The following is a 24,041-nucleotide window of genomic DNA, read 5'->3' as shown; positions in this document are numbered from 1 at the left end:
CCTCTCCCTCCTCCTCCTTCTTCTCCTCCCCACTCTCTTCCACCAATCATTCCACAGCCTTCTCTTCTAATCTTCCTTCTCTCCTACTTCTCCTTCTCTTCTTATACTCTTTTGTTACTGGTTTTCCTTCTCTCACACCACTACTGATTCTTCTCTTCTACTTCTTTTTCTTCTACTCTACTACTTCTCCTCCCCGCCTACTACTGTTCCTTCTCTCGTACTACTCCTTTTTTCCTACTGCATTTTCTTCTCTCCTTTCACTTCATCTTTGCTAAATACTTTTCCTTCCATCTACTCCCTTTTAATCATTCTCCTCAATATCCTCTTTTATCCTGCTTTTTCTCATTCTCCTTCCCTTTCTCCTACTCTTCTACTTTTCCTGCTCGACCTATTTTGATCCCTATTTCTTCTTCTACTCCTTCTTCTCTTCTATTACTACTCCTCCTCTTTTCGCTCCTTCTCTATTACTGCTACTCCTCTGTTCTATCGTCATTCTCTGAATCCTTCTCCTTGACCTCTTATTTCCTTCTTTCCCATTCTCTTCCTTTTTCCTCATTTTCTCCTCGTCCTTCATCTCCTCCTCCTCCTTTTCATCCTCTCCTCATCCTCCTTTCCCTCCTCTCTTTCTCATTTTCCTTTTTCTCCTCTCCTCCTCCTCCTTTTTCTCCTCTCCTCCTCCTCCTCCTCCTCCTCCTCCTCCTCCTCCTTTTTCTCCTCTCCTCCTCCTCCTTCTTCTCCTCCCCACTCTCTTCCACCAATCATTCCACAGCCTTCTCTTCTAATCTTCCTTCTCTCCTACTTCTCCTTCTCTTCTTATACTCTTTTGTTACTGGTTTTCCTTCTCTCACACCACTACTGATTTTTCTCTTCTACTTCTTTTTCTTCTACTCTACTACTTCTCCTCCCCGCCTACTACTGTTCCTTCTCTCGTACTACTCCTTTTTTCCTACTGCATTTTCTTCTCTCCTTTCACTTCATCTTTGCTAAATACTTTTCCTTCCATCTACTCCCTTTTAATCATTCTCCTCAATATCCTCTTTTATCCTGCTTTTTCTCATTCTCCTTCCCTTTCTCCTACTCTTCTACTTTTCCTGCTCGACCTATTTTGATCCTTATTTCTTCTTCTACTCCTTCTTCTCTTCTATTACTACTCCTCCTCTTTTCGCTCCTTCTCTATTACTGCTACTCCTCTGTTCTATCGTCATTCTCTGAATCCTTCTCCTTGACCTCTTATTTCCTTCTTTCCCATTCTCTTCCTTTTTCCTCATTTTCTCCTCGTCCTTCATCTCCTCCTCCTCCTCCTTTTTCTCCTCTCCTCCTCCTCCTTTTCATCCTCTCCTCATCCTCCTTTCCCTCCTCTCCTTCTCATTTTCCTTTTTCTCCTCTTCTCATTCTCCTCCTACTCCTCCTCCTTCTTCTCTCATTCTCTTCTCCCTTCACCCTTCTGACCTCTCAATTTTTTCCTGACCAGTAAGTTGGCATTTCGTGCTCGGACCCACCTGACCGATGGACACCGTTACTCTGCCTGACCTTCCCCGGCGTCGCTTAACTGACACTTTGCGTTGCAGTGGGTGCACAAGAGTCCGGCTCTAATACAAAGGCCGACAAAAAGCAAGCTCGCTAATTAAGGGCAAAGAGGCTACTACCAAACAGGATAAGAATGTACTATTTCTATTTTCTTTTCTGGTACTGATATGAATCACAGGAAACTCATAACGAAAGGCTTGAATAATAAAATGTTTGTGATACTAGGCCACAGGATTGTAGGGACTAACATTTGCTGTGTTGCTTCTACGTCAACATTAAGGTACGTACAGATTTACGCGCCGCGAACATGAGCAATTCACTTTTAATCACTTGATACCAAGCTTTTTATATCTGTATCTTACCGTTTCTGTAAAAATACAGATATAGTCAGCTGATTGAAAGTGAATTGCTCATTTTCGCGGCGCGTATATCTGTACGCACCTTAAAATCACATTCTTTCACAGCTAGGTCTAAAGACAACAGGTCCAATCTAAGTCAAAAGTTCACAGGTTCAAAAGTCCACTTCTATAACTAATTCAACAAAATCTATTGTTGTAAAAAGTGTGTGAAATAAGTTATAATTTTTACATAACCTCTAGACCAGGGCTCTACAACCTACGGCCCGCGGGCCACATCCAGCCCGCGGATAGATTTTGTCCGGCCCGCCGAGAGTTATTGCTGCAGATTTAAAAAAATATATATCTATACACATTTTTGACAACAACTGTGAGTTCAGTACTCTTCTTTTACTAGCCACTCCATTTCTTAATAAGTGTAAAATAAGCTGTAAACAAGCGATCAACCATTGCGAGATAATATTTGCAAATGGTCTGCACGGACTGTACATGTCTCTCCCAGTAAAAGACTCTAAAAAACATAAAAAACCATGCTCAAGCTATGTTTCCTCTTTTTGGATCTACCTACAAGTGTGAGCAGACATTTTCAAAAATGAAGTTTGTTGAATCCAAATACAGATCTTCCTTGTCAGATGAACATTTGAAAACAATTTTAATGATCGGAACCACAAAGTTTGATCCTAAATGGGCGGACATTCTAAGTGGAAAAGAAATGCAATCTTCTCACTAAAAATAAGTATTCTCTTTTAGCTTGCTAACTTTCTGTAAATTCGTGTATTGTCAAGTTGTCTTATTACTATTAAAAAGATTATTATCATTTTGTTTAACTTGCTGAATTTATGCATTGTCAAGTTCTCTTATGACCTTTCTACACTCAATAAATTGGACTTTGAATTGAAATGAAATGAATTGGTTTGTTTCTTCCTGTGTTTTAATTAAACCTACTTGAAACTCCTCATATCATTTTAATAGTAATATATAATAATTTTACACCCCACAAATTCCCGTCATGTGTGTCCCCACAAGTCAAATTCCACGTACTTCCTTGTTATTGCCCTCTAATCCTCCCAAGAATTAACAATGTGGCCCTAGGATAAAAAAGGTTGGAGACCCCTGCTCTAGACTGTATATTTAGGTTTAGAGCAGTTTTGGGCGAATGCCTGTTGTTTTCATCTGCATTGTTTTTGTATATGAATAAATTAATATGAATAAAATAGGAAGTTGCATTTGTTCAAATGCTTATTAATGAATAATTATTATTAAACGAAAATCCCAATTAAATGCTGAAAATCACCCCGAAAACTTCTGCTACTGCAAATACTACAACAGGGTATACAGCTAGAGGAAATTCTATGTTTAATAATAATTAAAATCTACTGATGCTTGCTCAAAACTTTTTCGAATATTCATATTGACAACAAACTAGGACGATTTGCACAGGAGTAAGCCTTGAAACCTGCAGGTTGACCAAAATGAGCTTCACCAAGTTTGGCATGACTTAAAATATCGCTACAGTAACTTATAGTAACTCATAGTAACTCACAGTAACTGTAGTAACTGCAGTAACTTGAAATAACTCATCTCCATCGACTCTGTCGATAGTTGATTGTGGTGAATTTTCTCATCTACATGTTAAGACCTTCAGACAACGCAAGGTTGATCTCACGATTATTTCTCGCCTGCCGCTATTATATTATTATTACTTAGCTGAATCTGGTGATTGTTTCATTACTTGCCAACTCGTGACTCTGCCTGCTTGCTGATTGCACAACCAGTTATATCGCTAATTGCTCACAGGTTGCTTGTAGACGCGTTTGGAGGTTCTAGGACACTGCGAGTACTTATAAACTTAACTCATTTCAACCCTAAAAGTGTCGAACACGTGTTCAGTATCAGTAGTTCACTCAGTACTCATATTTCAGTATATATTCATGTATTCAGTATACATACAGTATATATTTCAGTATATTTATGTTCAGTATTTTAGTATACTTTACTCAGTCCTATCACAGAGGAGGAGTATCCCTTTAATTTGGTGGTCCGTCCTACTCATATTCCTAATTCATTTCAAACTCAGAAATGTCAATAGTTCAATAGGTATGGTACTGAACGGTTGTTCAGTATTAGTTGCTGAGTACTCACAGTTGCTACTCAGTAGTACTTACCTTGATAATTTTATTCTCTCTAGATCCAGTAAATAAAATAGAAAATAATTGTAGTAATAGATGGGAGATTTCTAGGATTTAAAATTTGCTCATTAGTCTTTAACTATAACTACTAACGTAACGTTTCACATGTCTGATACAACTGTCAGATGAACAGTCTTTGAGTACACCTGATCTTAAAGAGCATGCAAATGCTGAAAATTCCTAGGGAAGAATTCAATTGAACTGATACAGGTATACAGGTCTTCATACATCAATAATATTATTAAAAGTAGACGTTTTTAAAAAGTTTAAATAAGACAAAAATAAAAAAAATTATGTTGAAAAATACGATGTTCACCAGTTCACCTGTACAGCGGTTTTCGCTTGCAGACCTACGTTGAAGCCACAAAAACGTGTTTAGGTTTTCGACTGTACTCTGTACACACGTATCGGATATGTTATCTAATTTTCAAAAATATTCAAATGGTTCTTGGTTGATAAGTCTCCAACTAACATATTGTTGAGGTTTAAGATTGAATTGTCATGTCTCGATTTCAGAATCGTATTTGAAACTGTCTCTAAATCGAACAGTTCAACAAGAAGTAGATATGTTTCTGAAATGTACCCATTACTTACTTGTTTATTCATTTATTAATTAGGTTAGCACAAACAATACAATGATCGGAAAAGAAAAAACAGGCAATTGTCCAAAACTTCAATTTCCTAATTTAGTTTCAAACTGTATGTTAAATATAAGAGACAACATTGATTGCTTACCGAAGTAAAATAGCCTGGAAGTAAATAGGTTACAGCCTGTTCAGACATAATCAGGATAAAATCCAAGGTGCATGATACATAATAATGACAACTCCAAGTATTCTTATCAAATATGGAATAACTACAATATCAATATCACTTCCACTTTTGCGAAGAAATTGCTCCTACGTGTATTTTTATTGTGTAATTTATTTATGTTGTTATTTTTGTCTTGTTTTCTTTGTATAGATTTTCTCCAATAATCGAAATTGAGAGAAATAAGAAATTAAGGAAAACTTCTGTCTAAACTAAGGGACTAGGACTGCAAACGGAGTAAACGCTGTTATTGATGTCATTCGACAAGATAAACGTGATTTTTCCGTGGAAGTCTTCATTTTTCATAATACTGTATTTTTCTTTGATACTATTTGATAAATGATACAGTGTAGTGGCGAAAGTGACCATCTAACAACTAGGTAGACGGAATGGTCTTCACCCAACACACAGCCTATAAAGCACGTTCACTTTCTACTCGACACAAACGATAATTATGGAATAATATCAGCGACATTAAATCACGGTTACTCTCCATCCTCTATCACTTCACACCACTTGTTAGTGTGATTAATGAATGGGACAAACTCCATTATTTGAACGATTCAATGTTCTTTTCATCATTAAAATAAATAACCATTCGCAATCATCATTCAAGTTGCTCCTGTGCCAGGCGAAAGATAACAGAACATCTCTAGTGAAACCGGAGTACTTTACTTTCTCCTAAGCCTCTCTTTTTTTGAAATGCAAATTTCTATTTTGCTTTCCTTCTAACATGTGTCGGTTTATTTGACAGCTCGTCATCAATCAAACAGGGAAGAAAGGATGATAACTTTAATGACGCGTTTGTTTCGCGTTTGCAGTTTGCAAACTCTGGTGAGCGTTTGTTTTATGTTTGGTCATTGAGTAGAACAATCTTGTATAAGATTTCTCTGGTTTGGTGTTTTTGCAGTTCGATAGAGTCAGGATGAACATTATGTTGACAAGGGAGATAAATTTCAAAATTTAATGTACAATATAGAATTGGTTTTGTATTTGATGCTCTGAGAGTTTGGAAGTGTCAGGATGAACATGAGATAACTAGGGAAATACATTTTTAAATTAATAAAGTAGATTTTATATCTCAGATACATTTTATAGTTTCTGAAAGTTTGAGACTTTAAACTGCAGAACTATCCTTTATGGTGTGGATCATCTATGAGATAAAGCTGAATTTACTTTGACATTGTTGTAAAATTTCTTGAACACTCAGTTTGAACTACACAAACGTATTGCCGTTTTATAATACATTATTAACACTGTATTATCATCCATCTTATCTTTCCTCATCAATCTTATCACTCCTTATCGATTCTACAACTCATGAGAGAATTAACAGCTTTAAAAATATATATCCTATCTGCCTCATCTTCAGATAGTTATTCCAGTGATGATTTTTAGTGGTTACACACTATTAACAGCTCGAGAAAATATATATCATATCTATATCACATTCACATAGGCTAGCAGTATTGATGATTTTCAGTGGTAACACACTATGAACAGCTTGAAAAACTAAATATCATATCTGTCTAACCTTCAGATAGGCTAGTAGAACTGATGATTTTCAGAGGTAAGTTTATAGCAAGGTTGTAAAATATGCCTACAACAAAACAATCGGTTGCAGAGCAACTTATAAATCATGTGCGAAATATCAATGTCAGGAAAATGTAGTTGGTGATGATGGTTGAAGCTAAAAATTAGGTGTTTTCCACAATACAAGGAGCATTGTTATCAGGTGTACCTGGAAATCTATATGAGATCTACCTGATTTCAAATTGTAAAGGACAAAAAGAAGCCCAGAAGGATTTTGAATATTATACATCTGAATTGCAACAATCGGAAGATATTGTTGATCCATCTGCATTATCTGAATTCACTCAGTATATTCACCTTATCACCCCCTCATCCATATCTACCATATGGCCATATCTGCATTAACTCTGTATTATTATACATCTTATCACTCCTTATCCTTCAACTCAATAGAGTATTAACGGCTCGAAAAAATATACATCCTATCTGTTTAACCTTCAGATAGGCTAGTAGAACTGATGATTTTAAGTGGTAAGTTTATAGCATGGTTGTAAAAGACTGGTGATACAACAAAACAAACGGTTGCAGAGCACTCAGTAACCCGATTAGGCAAAACTACGCAACGTGCAGCTTGTAAAGAAGCTCCATTACATACTTCAGCAGCTGTAACTGCTGCTGCCGTTAAAATTGAGACAAATAAGTGAGACGTGTCTTTTATTAGAGGAGTGTCACGAGTTTGAGAAGAGGATTCAGTCGGGGCCCATAGGATGTAAGTGGGTCGGCGACTGTGACAATTGCTTGTCGGGCCTTTTTTTCAGATATCGATTTCGACGAATGTCCGTTCAATTGAGCAGACCGTTGCCTCACCGACAGACGAAATCTGCGATCAAGGAGGATCTGGGAAAGAGAGAGAGAGATTTATTGATTGATTGAGAAGAGAAGAGAGAGATTGATTGATTGAGAAGAGAAGAGAGAGATTATATGCCTTTCTAAGGGTGGTGTTGGTATTCCAGGTCACACAAAATCCTGAGAAAGATAGATTAGAGTTCTTTATTTAGAGATTAGTTCTTCATTTACTTCTCTAAAATTCTTTGTTTATTTTTCTCCAGAGAGAGAGAGAGAGAGAGAGAGAGAGAAAGTGTGAGAGAGATCCCGAATCTGGCAGTGGGTTGACTGAGACAAGGAAGTTGAAGGTTTCTCTCCTTTTATGACCTGCTCATTTTCAAAAGTGTGTTCAAATGTGTATTCGAAGAATTTATGACAAGAAAAAATCTCTATTTGTGTATTCATGATGTTGTGAAACATTGTATCTTGTATATCAGGAGTTGATTGACAATATGTTAGACATGTTGAAATAAATATGCATTTCTTCCACTTTCTCGAAGAATTTGGTTACTCAGAAAGTACTTATGGAATTGGTTACTTACAAATTGGTTACTCATGAAAATTGCAGTGATTGAATTGATAAAAGCTGCTTATGGGAAAAATGTCTATGCTCACAATAAAACTAGAAATTTTTATTCATTTTTTTTTTTAATGTTTTTGTTTTATGAGGGCGATGCCCACATGAGCTCTAGGCTTGTGCGTGGGTAATGATGAAAGATGAGATAAGTCTCTTGGTCATCTTTGAAGTTGACTCAAACTGTAAAAGTCTTCTTCTTAAAAACTGACCATATGAGGAACTGTGTCTTGAAGATGAAATATATTTCAAGTTAATGAATGACTCATCTAGATCACAGTTTAATACAGGATAGAATTTATTATTTATTCAGCGTATGGCAGATACACAACACATATAAAGCTCATGAGTCTCAAATAATATATAATGCTTGCTTAGAACTGGATCAAAGAAGATTCAATCGCTTCCTTTGGTGATCATCTTTTGATAACTGTCCCTCTTGAATTAAAAACTAGTTTATGACAAATGTTACGATTTCACATGAACTTTTCTCTCTTCTTCTCATTTCATTGATCTTGATATCATATTTTTACATTGTCACTCATGATTTCAAATTATTATTCTGTGTATTTAGTACTTGAATTGTGTATTCTGCATATAGTCCAAAAACAAGGAACATTCAAGATTTTTGAATTCAAATCCTTTATTAAAGTTGAATCGAATCAAGCACTGTATGTACCTCATAAATCTTGTTATTCCCTAATAAATAGGTGTTTTCCCACTATTGATAACCTGTTTGGGTGAACTTACCATAATCTCAAAAATATCATGAATTATGTTGAATAATTTTCCATTGTTTGTTGCAGTTGAAACCTACTTGAGTCCTGTTGAAACCCATTGTATGAACATCGAATACTTCCTACCAGACGTCGAGAACCAAACAAAGGGATTCAGTGAAGATGCCATGACCAGACTACGTGAGTATACTACTCAATATTATTGTGCTAAATTAATTATCTATTCAGCTTAAGTAACTGCAAAAAATTATTATTATAACTGTAAAAATGAACTATAGATACTATTGCTGTTCTAATATGTCCAGCCTTTTTGGCATATTCACTATGCTTATCATGATAGCTCTCATGACTTGTCCTTTAAATTAATCATGTATTTAACTTGAGTAACTCCAAAAAAATACTACTGTATCTATTGTAACTGTTACAGTAGGGTATTTGTGCCGATTGAGCATCAATTTAACATCAAGGTCAAGGTCGAATTCAAGGTCAAGGTCGAATTCAAGGTCAAGGTCGAATTCAAGGTCAAGGTCAAATTCAAGGTCAAGGTCGAATTCAAGGTCAAATTCAAGGTCGAATTCAAGGTCAAGGTCGAATTCAAGGTCAAGGTCAGGTCAAGGTTGAGAGATGCTATCTCAACCACCGCCCCCCAACCACTGAATTCTCTGTTGGAATGGGCCCAGTATTTATAGTAATTTTATCCAGTTCCACAAACATGTTTGAACAGGTCTGTGAAAATCTAGAGAACTGATAACAGACATGTTTGAACAGGTCTGTGAGAATTGATAACATACATGTTTGAACAGGTCTGTGAAAATTGAGAGAATTGATAACAGACATGTTTGAACAGGTCTGTGGAAATTAATTGATAATGTTATACAGAACAGGATTGAGGTCAAATTTAAGGTCAAATTCAAGGTCAAGGTCGAATTCAAGGTCAAGGTCAAATTCTAGGTCAAGGTAAAATTCAAGGTCAAATTCAAGGTTAAGGTCGAATTCAAGGTCAAGGTCAAATTCAAGGTCAAGGTCAGGTTAAGGTCAAGGTTGAGAGATGTTATCTCAACCGCCACCCCACCCCAACTGAATTCTCTGTTGGAATGAGCTCTGTATTTATAGGCCAGGGAGGAGATGTTTACAGCAAGAATTTCTATTAAACACTGAGGAAAATATTTTTATTAGGGGGGGGGGCGTGGCCTAATTCAATTCCCCCCCCTAAGAGGTGTGGTTTAATTCAATCCCCCCAGGGGGTGTGGCCTAATTCAATTGTTCCACTTTATATAATAATATGATTAAAACCAATTGATTTATTTATAATTTAATTATTTAACAACTATTTACATCAGTATTCTATTCAATTATTTAACAATAATTATGTTTATCATAATTATATTTGTGTAATATTGGATTTTCAAGTTACAGAAAAATTTCTCTAATCACTGGGATATGAACACAAGACTCCAGATTAGAGTTTGCAACGCTATCAACTACATCACTATTATTTGCTTGGGGAAATGTTGATCAAAACGAACTCATAAATTTGCTTCACAAGAATAGATAATAAGTTACAACTTCACCAAAATTAGTAATTATCATTATGTTGTGATAGATTACCAAGAGCTACTTTGAGTAATGTGGATATTTTAAATTAATCTCCCAATAAGGCATTGTGAATTTGATATTGTTTTCATTATTTTCAAATCTTCATTCTTGGCCCAACCAATTGCTTGTTATTGCATTGCTTGCTATTAATAGTTTGCAGTTATTGGATAATATTTTCATTGTAAGTTCAATCCAATTATTTATAAAATGATTTAAAGTGATGGATTTAGTGATAGCAAACTTATGAGTTTGTTTTGATCAACATGTTCTCAAGCAAGTTTTTGTGGTCTGATGCAGCTTATCAATTTGAAGCTCCAGGTTCGAGTCCCCACAGTATAAATAGTTTTTTGACTCTTTGAAACAACTTCTGAATTTCATTGAACAGTTGAACAAAACTACTCATCAAAATTCAAACTGAACTTATTGATTTTCTTGGTAAGAAAGAACTAACAGTTGATCTTTATAACCTTAGATTCCAGTAGGGAAAAATGTTTGTTTTATAATTGTATTATAATTTTGTAAACTACTATGACTAATTAAGATCAGTACTTTTTTTACAAGTTTTTTATTAATTTGAAAATGAATTTCAACCAAAAATTTGTATTCTTGATTGGATTACAAATCTGAGAATTTTCCAGTTCCAGTTGATAATACATTTCAGAAGGAATGTAGGACTTACCTAGGTGTAAAAATTCTCTTAAACACTCTTATCGGTTTAATTCATACCAAAATTTGAATTTATTTGTTGAAGAGGGTGGAGTAAGTTTGAATCAGTTAAATACATCCATCGTTTCATATTATTTAGATCAGCATTCTGTGGTATAAAAATATTTTTGCTAAACTCAACTATATTCTGTAATATAATTCTTCAGCCTCTTGTTTTCTACTCAAATGACATCCAAATTTATCAACACTCATGCTTGTCCTATTAACATAGGTTCCAAAAATTGAGGTACCCTAATTTCAAGTTTTTAAGGAGTCCAAAAACATGATTTCTGGGTGTTGGTCTGTGAACTATTCATAATTAACCGATTGACTTGAGGTCCTTATACTATGAGGATCTGACAATAGAAATTCAATTCAAGATGGCGGATAATGACTAAAAAGCCATGTTTTTCACGGTTTTCTCTAATTATTTTCTCCAAATTAATACCCTGAATAAGCCCTATCAACTGTCATGAGTCTCATTTCTGGGAAAATTGCAGGAGCTCTTGAGAAAAATGGACTTTGTAACCTACTTCTTGTGCATGATATGGGTAGGTAGAGTAGTTTATTCAAAATAACACATCATGGTCCTGTCACATGACACCCTCTAGTCTTTATCAACATCCAAATCCTGCTCCAACTAGTCTGTATGACATTATTGCTCCCTCACCACTGCAGGAGTGAGTGAGTGAGTCTGTATGACATTATTTCTTCCCCTCTCACCACAAAAATGTTCCACTGTAGGGGTGAGTGAGAGCCAAATGTAGGCAGTCTAAGTAAACTTGAGTATAAAGCTGAGCTAATACATACCTCTCTTGTAGGCATTCATGCGAAAGTGGGGCTCACATCCTCTTGCACTGAGTTCATTTCTAAATAAATGATACTTGACTTTTAGAATTGAGTCTCAAATTTATCTTATCGAGAATTGGATAGGCATCACACAAGGTTGCAATAATTTTCTGTACTTTATAATTTATAATACAAACATCGATATCAATCAGATACAGAAAGTAACTCTTTCTTTGTTCCTACCGAGTGTATATTTTAAAACATCTAGCTTGATTCTGATTTTATTATACAAATCTATGTTTGGGTTCTCTCTGGACACATACAATGCTTCCTGGTTCTCAAACCGATTTTTATTCCTATGTTTGATTGCAATTCTGTCCCTTCTTGTAGCTCTTCTAATCTTTGACTCAACTTTAATTTCCAACATTTTACTGCTCCACTTCTTTTTGTGTCTTCCATACATCTATTCAAGTGATTCTATTCTAGGAAATGAAGCTTGTCATACCATTGAGTGTAACTAGTAGTTCTGTGAACAGTAGACCTCACACAGTTTTCTCATCCATAAGTATCTGTTCTAGTTGAATCACAATTTACTCTTAAAAACTGTTATTTGTTTTCTCTAAGATCAAAAACTCACTTATGTTGATAAACTAAGTTCAATTTTAAATTTGTATCCCATATGATTAATGAATAATTCACTTGTCAGCTGATTGATTATGAATAATTCTATAGTCTGATTGATCCTATCTTCAAAGTAGATGATATAGTGATATCATAGTATGGAGGAATTCCTTTTCTTTTCATATTATCCTTAGAATGAAAAAAATCAAAAAGAAACCTTGTGTATACATCAATGCGCAGTTGAAAAATGAATATTTCTGCCAATTCTCATCGAATTCTATCAACTTGATCGCGTTACATACAGACAGACAAAAGCAAATCGAGTTGAAACATTGACCTCACTACGTTCGGTCAATTACACAAATGTCCTCTCCCCTTTTTCATCACTGTAAGGGATTACACTCTCATGAGCGTTTCTATAGCTTTGTATGCTTTAATAAAAACATTTTTATGGCACCCCTTTACAAAGTAAACGTTTTTCCTTCCCCAGAACTAGGAATTTTCCAGTCACATTATACACCCCACTAGGATCAGTGTGAATGGTTCAAGTTCCTCTATCAAATTCTGCAAGTTGCTTATGTATGGCTTCCAAAAACTCTACTTTTCATCCAGTTCACTTCTTGGCAGATAGGGGACATCTCTACAATAGGGTATAGCTTAAAGACCACGTTTGCTCTTTTTCTTAAGACTTGTGGCTCAAAGGGCAGGGCGACCGGGGCGGTCGCCCCGGGCGCCGTGGCGTATAAGAATTACCACCCCGGAGCAAGTACCTTTATTTCACCTTCACGTTAAAAGTCTTATCAACCCATTTCTATGTATCACTTATTCATGTGAAGTGGTATATAAACAATAAAAACTTACTAAACTTAAATACATAGCATAGGCTTTTCCTGAAAAAGAGTATTCTTATGCCTACATATCTATCTGCAGTGTTCGTATTAATAGACTATTGTAGCCTATATTGTTCATTCAACAAAATTCCAGACCTTTTATTTTTCAGGCTGAATCCTATTTACTTTTAAATATTTCTAAATTTAAAATACTTTTTACACAGCCTTTGTTCCAAGTATAGTATGGTGATTTATTACCTATATGAAGATCATAAATATACATTTGGAGAAATACAGGGATAATTGATAATTCCAAATATTTTTTACAACTACACATCTACCTACCTACCTACATAAGTACCTACCTACCTACCTACGTACCTACCTACCTGCCTACCTACGTACCTACCTACCTACCTACCTGGCTCACCTACCTAGCTTGCAATTGCTACATTGATGGAAGGAGCAGCTGAGGAAGGAGCACTTCTATCTTCTGAATTCAACAAGAATGGCTATCAAATAATCGTTTCTGCTTCCAAGAAGAATATAACAACAAAGCTGTTGGGATTGACTTGGGTTAATAGTAATGTGAATTTATGTCAAATCACAAGCTGTAAACAAGCAGTTAAGTAGACTTTCCAGATACAAGATTATGAGAAACTTTTACCTCTGATGCAGCCAAATGTACATGTTTAGCAACTGATCCTATTCTGTATAGCTTGGATTATTTCCAATTTATTCTGTGTCTTCAGCTAAAACTGACAGATAATCTAAAAAATAATTGTTATTCATCTCACGTAAAAATAATTGAAGATATTGCTCTTTGATGGCATCTCCTACATAGAAATTTCTCGGGAGTAAATTTAGAATATATAATTATTATAGTAAGTAGATAATTGTTCCAATTCCACAGAAGCTATGTTTTCTTTTTTGTTCACTTTCTTTACTGAAGAATAAAATTCATTCATTATATTTGTTTGGTCTCCTACTGGGGTAATAACAAGAAATCGTATGGAGTGCAAGACCCGCAAGATAGAAAGAAAATAATTTCCTATGCATTTAGTTTCAATTTACTACCTACCAATTTCGATGATGCATCCATCAGTTTCTCATGAATGTGGTGAGACCAAGTCAAACACAGTTTTCTCCACAATATCCAAAGTTACCCTTTCGTTCATGTATATTGGACGATGCTTTGAAGAGAGATTAATAGAGGTATTGGATATAACTACTATTCAGGCATACTGTACAGTATAGGATAGTTGTGTATCTCACCGCGCTATCAAAATCTCGCCCTGGGCGCCTATTAACCTTAGGGCGGTCCTGACTTGTGGTATCAAGTTACCTGTTTCTACAAGACCCAACTCATCTAGGTTGAGCCTTTCAGTCACGCTTTTTTTGTATCAGCAGAAAAAAAATTTAATGCACATTCCAAATATAACTTACATCATTTTTTTATTTTTTGACATAAGTTACAAGTTGATAGCATTCCTGGTTCACGGAATATATTTGACATCATGACTCAAGGGTAATACAATAAAATCAATATTTTTGAGATAGTAAACTTGCTATTCCCTTATTATGCTCAAACAACTAGAAAAATCATTCTTATACTGGAAAAACAAAAATTCATTGCAATATTTATATGATTTCGAATGTTTTATCCTATCTAAGACAGGTATCTTTCTTCCCAGAACCAACGAAATTAGACCCAATAGTGACAGTGCTATTGACACACCATTCAGTTGACTCATCCCTACTAATAGTATCACCTATTATAATTTTTTATAGAGATTGTCTGTGGTGAGGGGAGTCTTGCAGAAACGATGTGCTCAGTACTTAATATCAGAATTCTCCATAAGCAGTAATAAACTATCAATTCCATCATTATCCATTATCCATTATCTGATGATTAATAATCTATTCTTGCATCACGAGAAACCAAACATCTCTTATATTGTCCACACAAAGTTTCTATAGGCAAGCTTCACCTCTAAACATTCAGTCATACTGTCCAATATATTTCACGATTCTTTACAGCTAAGTTATACCCAGAATAAATGAAAATTGATGCAGAGTGTTTGAAAACACTTTATACATATTTTATATGGATGAAAAAAAAAATAACACTTGAGTTTCACTAGCCATGTGAGAGTTTCATCCTATACTATTAAACGAGCAACTTCTGTTTATATGTTTATATGTTTGTATTTCATCGGATCTCGAAAACGGCTCCAACGATTCTCACTAAATTCAGAACATAGTAGGTTTAAAATATAAAGATTCGATTGCACCAGGTCTCATCCCTGAGAAAACTCGCTGAAGGACATTAAAAGGATAATTATTATTCATCCTTGGAAAAACATCTGATAATAATTATTTGTTCGTCTGTTGGTAATGGAAGTGAGTGAGCGAGTTCATATGTGTGGGACTGTGTCAAATTATGACTCAGCTGTTGAACTTTCGTAATCATTCAATCAGGTACTTCGTGCCGGTTGCAAAAAAATCCGGGTTATTTTCAATCCTGATTAATTCCAGTAGAAGTTCACGTGAAGTGAATCAGGATTGAAAATAACCCGGATGGGTATGAGTTATTTTGCAACTGGGCCTTTGTGAGGGAAATTTTTGCATTCCTCTGGGAATTAATCTCAACTTACTGTTATTGGATGGAAAATTTCTGTATTCATGTTATTATAGTTTCTTCTTTCGTAATAAATGTTTTATGCCTTAGTACTCCAGAGCAAAGCTCGGTCCCCGATATTTATTCATAAAAGAGTTGTAAGTCGGTGAGGTTGGCGAGGATACAAGTCATGCATGGTGATTTTAAATCAAGCAAAACTGCTTCTCAGTTCCACCTACAGATGCCAGCACTGATCAGAGCATTAGAAAACAACGAATCCTATACTGAACAGTATGCCTGAATAGTAGTTATATCCAATACCTCTATTAATCTCTCTTCAAAGCATCGTCCAATATACATGAACGAAAGGGTAACTTTGGATATTGTGGAGAAAACTGTGTTTGACTTGGTCTCACCACATTCATGAGAAACTGATGGATGCATCATCGAAATTGGTAGGTAGTAAATTGAAACTAAATGCATAGGAAATTATTTTCTTTCTATCTTGCGGGTCTTGCACTCCATACGATTTCTTGTTATTACCCCAGTAGGAGACCAAACAAATATAATGAATGAATTTTATTCTTCAGTAAAGAAAGTGAACAAAAAAGAAAACATAGCTTCTGTGGAATTGGAACAATTATCTACTTACTATGATAATTATATATTCTAAATTTACTCCCGAGAAATTTCTATGTAGGAGATGCCATCAAAGAGCAATATCTTCAATTATTTTTACGTGAGATGAATAACAATTATTTTTTAGATTATCTGTCAGTTTTAGCTGAAGACACAGAATAAATTGGAAATAATTCAAGCTATACAGAATAGGATCAGTTGCTAAACATGTACATTTGGCTGCATCAGAGGTAAAAGTTTCCCATAATCTTGTATCTGGAAAGTCTACTTAACTGCTTGTTTACAGCTTGTGATTTGACATAAATTCACATTACTATTAACCCAAGTCAATCCCAACAGCTTTGTTGTTATATTCTTCTTGGAAGCAGAAACGATTATTTGATAGCCATTCTTGTTGAATACAGAAGATAGAAGTGCTCCTTCCTCAGCTGCTCCTTCCATCAATGTAGCAATTGCAAGCTAGGTAGGTAAGCCAGGTAGGTAGGTAGGTAGGTACGTAGGTAGGCAGGTAGGTAGGTACGTAGGTAGGTAGGTAGGTACTTATGTAGGTAGGTAGGTAGATGTGTAGTTGTAAAAAATATTTGGAATTATCAATTATCCCTGTATTTCTCCAAATGTATATTTATGATCTTCATATAGGTAATAAATCACCATACTATACTTGGAACAAAGGCTGTGTAAAAAGTATTTTAAATTTAGAAATATTTAAAAGTAAATAGGATTCAGCCTGAAAAATAAAAGGTCTGGAATTTTGTTGAATGAACAATATAGGCTACAATAGTCTATTAATACGAACACTGCAGATAGATATGTAGGCATAAGAATACTCTTTTTCAGGAAAAGCCTATGCTATGTATTTAAGTTTAGTAAGTTTTTATTGTTTATATACCACTTCACATGAATAAGTGATACATAGAAATGGGTTGATAAGACTTTTAACGTGAAGGTGAAATAAAGGTACTTGCTCCGGGGTGGTAATTCTTATACGCCACGGCGCCCGGGGCGACCGCCCCGGTCGCCCTGCCCTTTGAGCCACAAGTCTTAAGAAAAAGAGCAAACGTGGTCTTTAAGCTATACCCTATTGTAGAGATGTCCCCTATCTGCCAAGAAGTGAACTGGATGAAAAGTAGAGTTTTTGGAAGCCATACATAAGCAACTTGCAGAATTTGATAGAGGAACTTGAACCATTCACACTGATCCTAGTGGGGTGTATAATGTGACTGGAAAATTCCTAGTTCTGGGGAAGGAAAAACGTTTACTTTGTAAAGGGGTGCCATAAAAATGTTTTTATTAAAGCATACAAAGCTATAGAAACGCTCATGAGAGTGTAATCCCTTACAGTGATGAAAAAGGGGAGAGGACATTTGTGTAATTGACCGAACGTAGTGAGGTCAATGTTTCAACTCGATTTGCTTTTGTCTGTCTGTATGTAACGCGATCAAGTTGATAGAATTCGATGAGAATTGGCAGAAATATTCATTTTTCAACTGCGCATTGATGTATACACAAGGTTTCTTTTTGATTTTTTTCATTCTAAGGATAATATGAAAAGAAAAGGAATTCCTCCATACTATGATATCACTAAATCATCTACTTTGAAGATAGGATCAATCAGACTATAGAATTATAAGTGAGTTTTTGATCTTAGAGAAAACAAATAACAGTTTTTAAGAGTAAATTGTGATTCAACTAGAACAGATACTTATGGATGAGAAAACTGTGTGAGGTCTACTGTTCACAGAACTACTAGTTACACTCAATGGTATGACAAGCTTCATTTCCTAGAATAGAATCACTTGAATAGATGTATGGAAGACACAAAAAGAAGTGGAGCAGTAAAATGTTGGAAATTAAAGGTGAGTCAAAGATTAGAAGAGCTACAAGAAGGGACAGAATTGCAATCAAACATAGGAATAAAAATCGGTTTGAGAACCAGGAAGCATTGTATGTGTCCAGAGAGAACCCAAACATAGATTTGTATAATAAAATCAGAATCAAGCTAGATGTTTTAAAATATACACTCGGTAGGAACAAAGAAAGAGTTACTTTCTGTATCTGATTGATATCGATGTTTGTATTATAAATTATAAAGTACAGAAAATTATTGCAACCTTGTGTGATGCCTATCCAATTCTCGATAAGATAAATTTGAGACTCAATTCTAAAAGTCAAGTATCATTTATTTAGAAATGAACTCAGTGCAAGAGGATGTGAGCCCCACTTTCGCATGAATGCCTACAAGAGAGGTATGTATTAGCTCAGCTTTATACTCAAGTTTACTTAGACTGCCTACATTTGGCTCTCACTCACCCCTACAGTGGAACATTTTTGTGGTGAGAGGGGAAGAAATAATGTCATACAGACTCACTCACTCACTCCTGCAGTGGTGAGGGAGCAATAATGTCATACAGACTAGTTGGAGCAGGATTTGGATGTTGATAAAGACTAGAGGGTGTCATGTGACAGGACCATGATGTGTTATTTTGAATAAACTACTCTACCTACCTATATCATGCACAAGAAGTAGGTTACAAAGTCCATTTTTCTCAAGAGCTCCTGCAATTTTCCCAGAAATGAGACTCATGACAGTTGATAGGGCTTATTCAGGGTATTAATTTGGAGAAAATAATTAGAGAAAACCGTGAAAAACATGGTTTTTTAGTCATTATCCGCCATCTTGAATTGAATTTCTATTGTCAGATCCTCATAGTATAAGGACCTCAAGTCAATCGGTTAATTATGAATAGTTCACAGACCAACACCCAGAAATCATGTTTTTGGACTCCTTAAAAACTTGAAATTAGGGTACCTCAATTTTTGGAACCTATGTTAATAGGACAAGCATGAGTGTTGATAAATTTGGATGTCATTTGAGTAGAAAACAAGAGGCTGAAGAATTATATTACAGAATATAGTTGAGTTTAGCAAAAATATTTTTATACCACAGAATGCTGATCTAAATAATATGAAACGGTGGATCTATTTAACTGATTCAAACTTACTCCACCCTCTTCAACAAATAAATTCAAATTTTGGTATGAATTCAACCGATAAGAGTGTTTAAGAGAATTTTTAACACCTAGGTAAGTCCTATATTCCTTCTGAAATGTATTATCAACTGGAACTGGAAAATTCTCAGATTTGTAATCCAATCAAGAATACAAATTTTTGGTTGAAATTCATTTTCAAATTAATAAAAAACTTGTAAAAAAAGTACTGATCTTAATTAGTCATAGTAGTTTACAAAATTATAATACAATTATAAAACAAACATTTTTCCCTACTGGAATCTAAGGTTATAAAGATCAACTGTTAGTTCTTTCTTACCAAGAAAATCAATAAGTTCAGTTTGAATTTTGATGAGTAGTTTTGTTCAACTGTTCAATGAAATTCAGAAGTTGTTTCAAAGAGTCAAAAAACTATTTATACTGTGGGGACTCGAACCTGGAGCTTCAAATTGATAAGCTGCATCAGACCACAAAAACTTGCTTGAGAACATGTTGATCAAAACAAACTCATAAGTTTGCTATCACTAAATCCATCACTTTAAATCATTTTATAAATAATTGGATTGAACTTACAATGAAAATATTATCCAATAACTGCAAACTATTAATAGCAAGCAATGCAATAACAAGCAATTGGTTGGGCCAAGAATGAAGATTTGAAAATAATGAAAACAATATCAAATTCACAATGCCTTATTGGGAGATTAATTTAAAATATCCACATTACTCAAAGTAGCTCTTGGTAATCTATCACAACATAATGATAATTACTAATTTTGGTGAAGTTGTAACTTATTATCTATTCTTGTGAAGCAAATTTATGAGTTCGTTTTGATCAACATTTCCCCAAGCAAATAATAGTGATGTAGTTGATAGCGTTGCAAACTCTAATCTGGAGTCTTGTGTTCATATCCCAGTGATTAGAGAAATTTTTCTGTAACTTGAAAATCCAATATTACACAAATATAATTATGATAAACATAATTATTGTTAAATAATTGAATAGAATACTGATGTAAATAGTTGTTAAATAATTAAATTATAAATAAATCAATTGGTTTTAATCATATTATTATATAAAGTGGAACAATTGAATTAGGCCACACCCCCTGGGGGGGATTGAATTAAACCACACCTCTTAGGGGGGGGAATTGAATTAGGCCACGCCCCCCCCCTAATAAAAATATTTTCCTCAGTGTTTAATAGAAATTCTTGCTGTAAACATCTCCTCCCTGGCCTATAAATACAGAGCTCATTCCAACAGAGAATTCAGTTGGGGTGGGGTGGCGGTTGAGATAACATCTCTCAACCTTGACCTGACCTTGACCTTGACCTGACCTTGACCTTGAATTTGACCTTGACCTTGAATTCGACCTTGACCTTGAATTGACCTTGACCTTGAATTCGACCTTGACCTTGAATTCGACCTTGACCTTGAATTCGACCTTGACCTTGATGTTAAATTGATGCTCAATCGGCACAAATACCCTACTTGTTACAATAGAGACTATTGCTGTTCTAATATGTGGAGTAATCAGGATTCGTAGATTATCGAATTTGCTTTCAATTGATAGATTTATAAATTGTTGTTTTTTTTAAATCTGTGAGAAAACTAAATTTTTGGGGCCTGGTTCATGAAAATTTACAGTTCCTGTGATTCTGAATGGTCATAACACACAGTATGACATTTGAATCTAATACTTGCATCAACATGCTAGTTTCATACAGTGTGATGAAGCTTCTCTTCATATTACCGAGCGTCAGAAACCTGCAACTTTATAAAACTGGTCTCAGTAAATGAATGTAAATTGTAGAGACATGCAAATATTAGCAAACAAAACATGTTACGATTGTACATCTCTTCTCATAACTTGTGTATATTAAATTGTGTGAGAAGAGTCTGATCCTTCCTTATAGCGCGTGTAACATTTTTGTTTTAAACTTTAAAAGCATGCCGCAACCATAACGCCGACGAATTAAGCACAACAGCCAGTCTCCTTTTCCAACAATTTTGAGTCAAAATTTCAGATGAAAAGTTGTAAGAGTGAAATCGACACACATTTCTGTTAATAAATCTTGGTTAACTACCACTACAACATCACTGATCGTGATGCGGTATGAGGGATGCTATAGCCAATGCTGTGTGGGATTCACTTGAAATTCTCAGCATCGGTTGAATAAACTGCCTACATTGGTGGAATGGGATAGCGTATTCAAACTGTCAGCATTTGTTGAATGGGCTAGCATATGTTTTATCTATAAGAAATGCTGACAGTTTAAAGTGAATCTCACTATAGCTAACCAGTGATCGTGACTGTGGAATGTGGTTGTAATAAGCTGCAAAGCAAAGGTCGAGAACTGTGACCACCTTAATGTACAACCAGGTTGTTGGCTTCTATCTCTTCAATGGATTGGAACCAGTTCTTGCAGAAAAACGTACAAACCATGGGTGAACTACTACTATTATTGATAAAACTAGTTGAATAAGAATTGATGTTGATCAAATTTTATTTTTGTTACATCCACATTTATTAGATTTGTACATAGGAGTGCAGTTTCGTGCTGAAGTCAACACATCTTCAGACTTCAGCTGTTAGTCCAGTCAATATAGACTTAAAAAAGGGGATATGCTTACAATTTATATTGTAGTTCTGATTTTTTAAATATTATTTGGGTGCGAAATATCAATGTGAGGGCAATGTAGTTGGTGATGATGGTTGAAGCTGAAAATTAGGTGTTTTCCACAATACATGAAGCATTGTTGTCAGGTGTACCTGGAAATCTATATGAGATAGAGCGCTCTTCCTGATCTCATATTGTAGAGCACAAAAATATCCCCAGAGGGGTTTTGAATTATACATCTAAATGGTAACAATCGGAAGATATTGTTGATCAAAAATTAAAATTCATCACAATTGATTACATACAGCTGAAGATGTGTTGGTTTCAGCACAAAACTGCAGTTCTATGTACAGATATAATGAATGTGGATGTGACAAAAATAAAACTGTGTGTGTTCTTTCTTCTACTATTCATAGATTCCGTTGAGCTTTGATGCAAATTGGCTACTCCATAGGCCTATGTGGTCTAATCAAAATGGGTGCTGTCATATTTTTGCCTCTCCAATCTATGAGGAGATTGAAAGCTGTTGTTGTTGTAAAACGTTTGAACCAGGGAAGAGGTCTACTCTTGTCATGCATTTCGTTGAGCATTGATGCATATATTCCTTGTGGTATAAAATCATGTGCTACCATATTTTTTGTCTCTTTAATATAATGAGAAGATTGAAACCTGTTGTTGGAAAATTGGAAACCATACGGAATTATTAATTTTGTTACAGAGCAATTTTTCCTTGTTATATAAAATTTTGTGTTTCTTCATTTGCTATTTACCCTCTTTGGCTAGAATATTGTGATAGTGCAATTAGGAGAGAACTTATATATTAATGAACGTAGTTTTTCAAGTCTAAGAACTCAAGTCTGGTGAGGATTGGCCAAAGATTATTTTTATTGAAGTATTGTTATTAGATGAGAATCAATATTTTTTTGAAATTACCGTTTATTGAATGCAAAGGCAAAAATATTAGTATAGAATAGAATATTTATTTTGCCAAAATACAAGATACACCAGACAAATGTAAATGATAATAAATCTTGATGTTTTGGCACAGCCAGCAAAATCAGACTTGTGCGCTAGTAGAAAGAAGACTAAGCTTAGTTTTTTCAGAAATCTCAGCCATCTTCCGTTTAAATAACATCCATTACAAAGAGGAAAAAGCTTGATCTAGTTGACCACCGACTACATAATATTTATCGAAGAATTCTACGATTATATGAATTTTATCAGTTTTTATTTGAACATAATAACCAAATCGATTCTCGATGCAAAAAATCACTGTATTAATGGAAAGGAAATTCCAAACATGATATTATTTTAGTCCATAATCTAGTCCAACTATTAATCACTCTTAGGGCTAAGTCACACGAAGCGTTTATTACAAGCGTTTTAAGATGATTTGGCAGGAAGCTCTCCAATTGGCTGATTATCAGCTGATTGCCGAACGCCAACCCAATCAGTCAATCTGAGAGCTTCCTACCTGCCGTCTTTTCTGAAAAAACGCCGTATGGCGTGGCCCTTACTCTCAATAAGCTCATGAGATTCCCGTCAGACTTGATGCTTGACTCCAGCAGCGTAACATTTTCAAATTTCAGATCGCTATGAAAAATACTCAATAGAGCTTGCTTAGGGTGGAAACATAGTGGAGAGGCGAAGGTAGCTTCAAGCTTCAAGAGTGCTTCATGTTAGTCGATGGTGGTGCGCTCTGATGGAGTAATATGTGCGCCACCATTTAAATAGATGCATTACATTCAACACTCTCAATTTTGTAGCTACCTTCGTCGCTCCCCCAACCTTCCACTCTCACAAACTGTTTTGAGGCTACAAAGAACTAGACCTACTAAGTTCAATATTTTTGTTCCATTTGATCAATGAAGATTAGTTATACCAAGACCTCACCCCTCAGCAGCCTTGAAGCCAGCATGAGTGTTGAACAATTTATTAGTTTCTAATCGGGTATAACTGCATACTGATGTAAACATTAACAGAAAAAGAATGGGCGTTTT

At 35.1% G+C, this 24,041-nt stretch overlaps 1 protein-coding gene across 2 annotated transcripts in view; it reads left to right on the top strand.

Annotated features, from left to right (window-relative positions):
• The window catches only part of LOC111044820, a 103,684-nt gene that overhangs the window by 57,950 nt on the left and 21,693 nt on the right, over positions 1-24,041 (top strand). For both annotated transcript variants that reach the window (XM_039434121.1, XM_039434122.1), the window contains exon 3: positions 8,681-8,791. In XM_039434121.1, the coding sequence (XP_039290055.1) occupies positions 8,681-8,791 (111 nt within the window). The remainder of the gene's footprint in view (positions 1-8,680; positions 8,792-24,041) is intronic.

This window comes from Nilaparvata lugens, chromosome 8, assembly GCF_014356525.2.
Source record: "Nilaparvata lugens isolate BPH chromosome 8, ASM1435652v1, whole genome shotgun sequence".
Classification (NCBI taxonomy): domain Eukaryota; kingdom Metazoa; phylum Arthropoda; class Insecta; order Hemiptera; family Delphacidae; genus Nilaparvata; species Nilaparvata lugens.
Note: the sequence above shows the minus strand (reverse complement) of the source record. Positions and strands in the feature narration are given on the sequence as shown.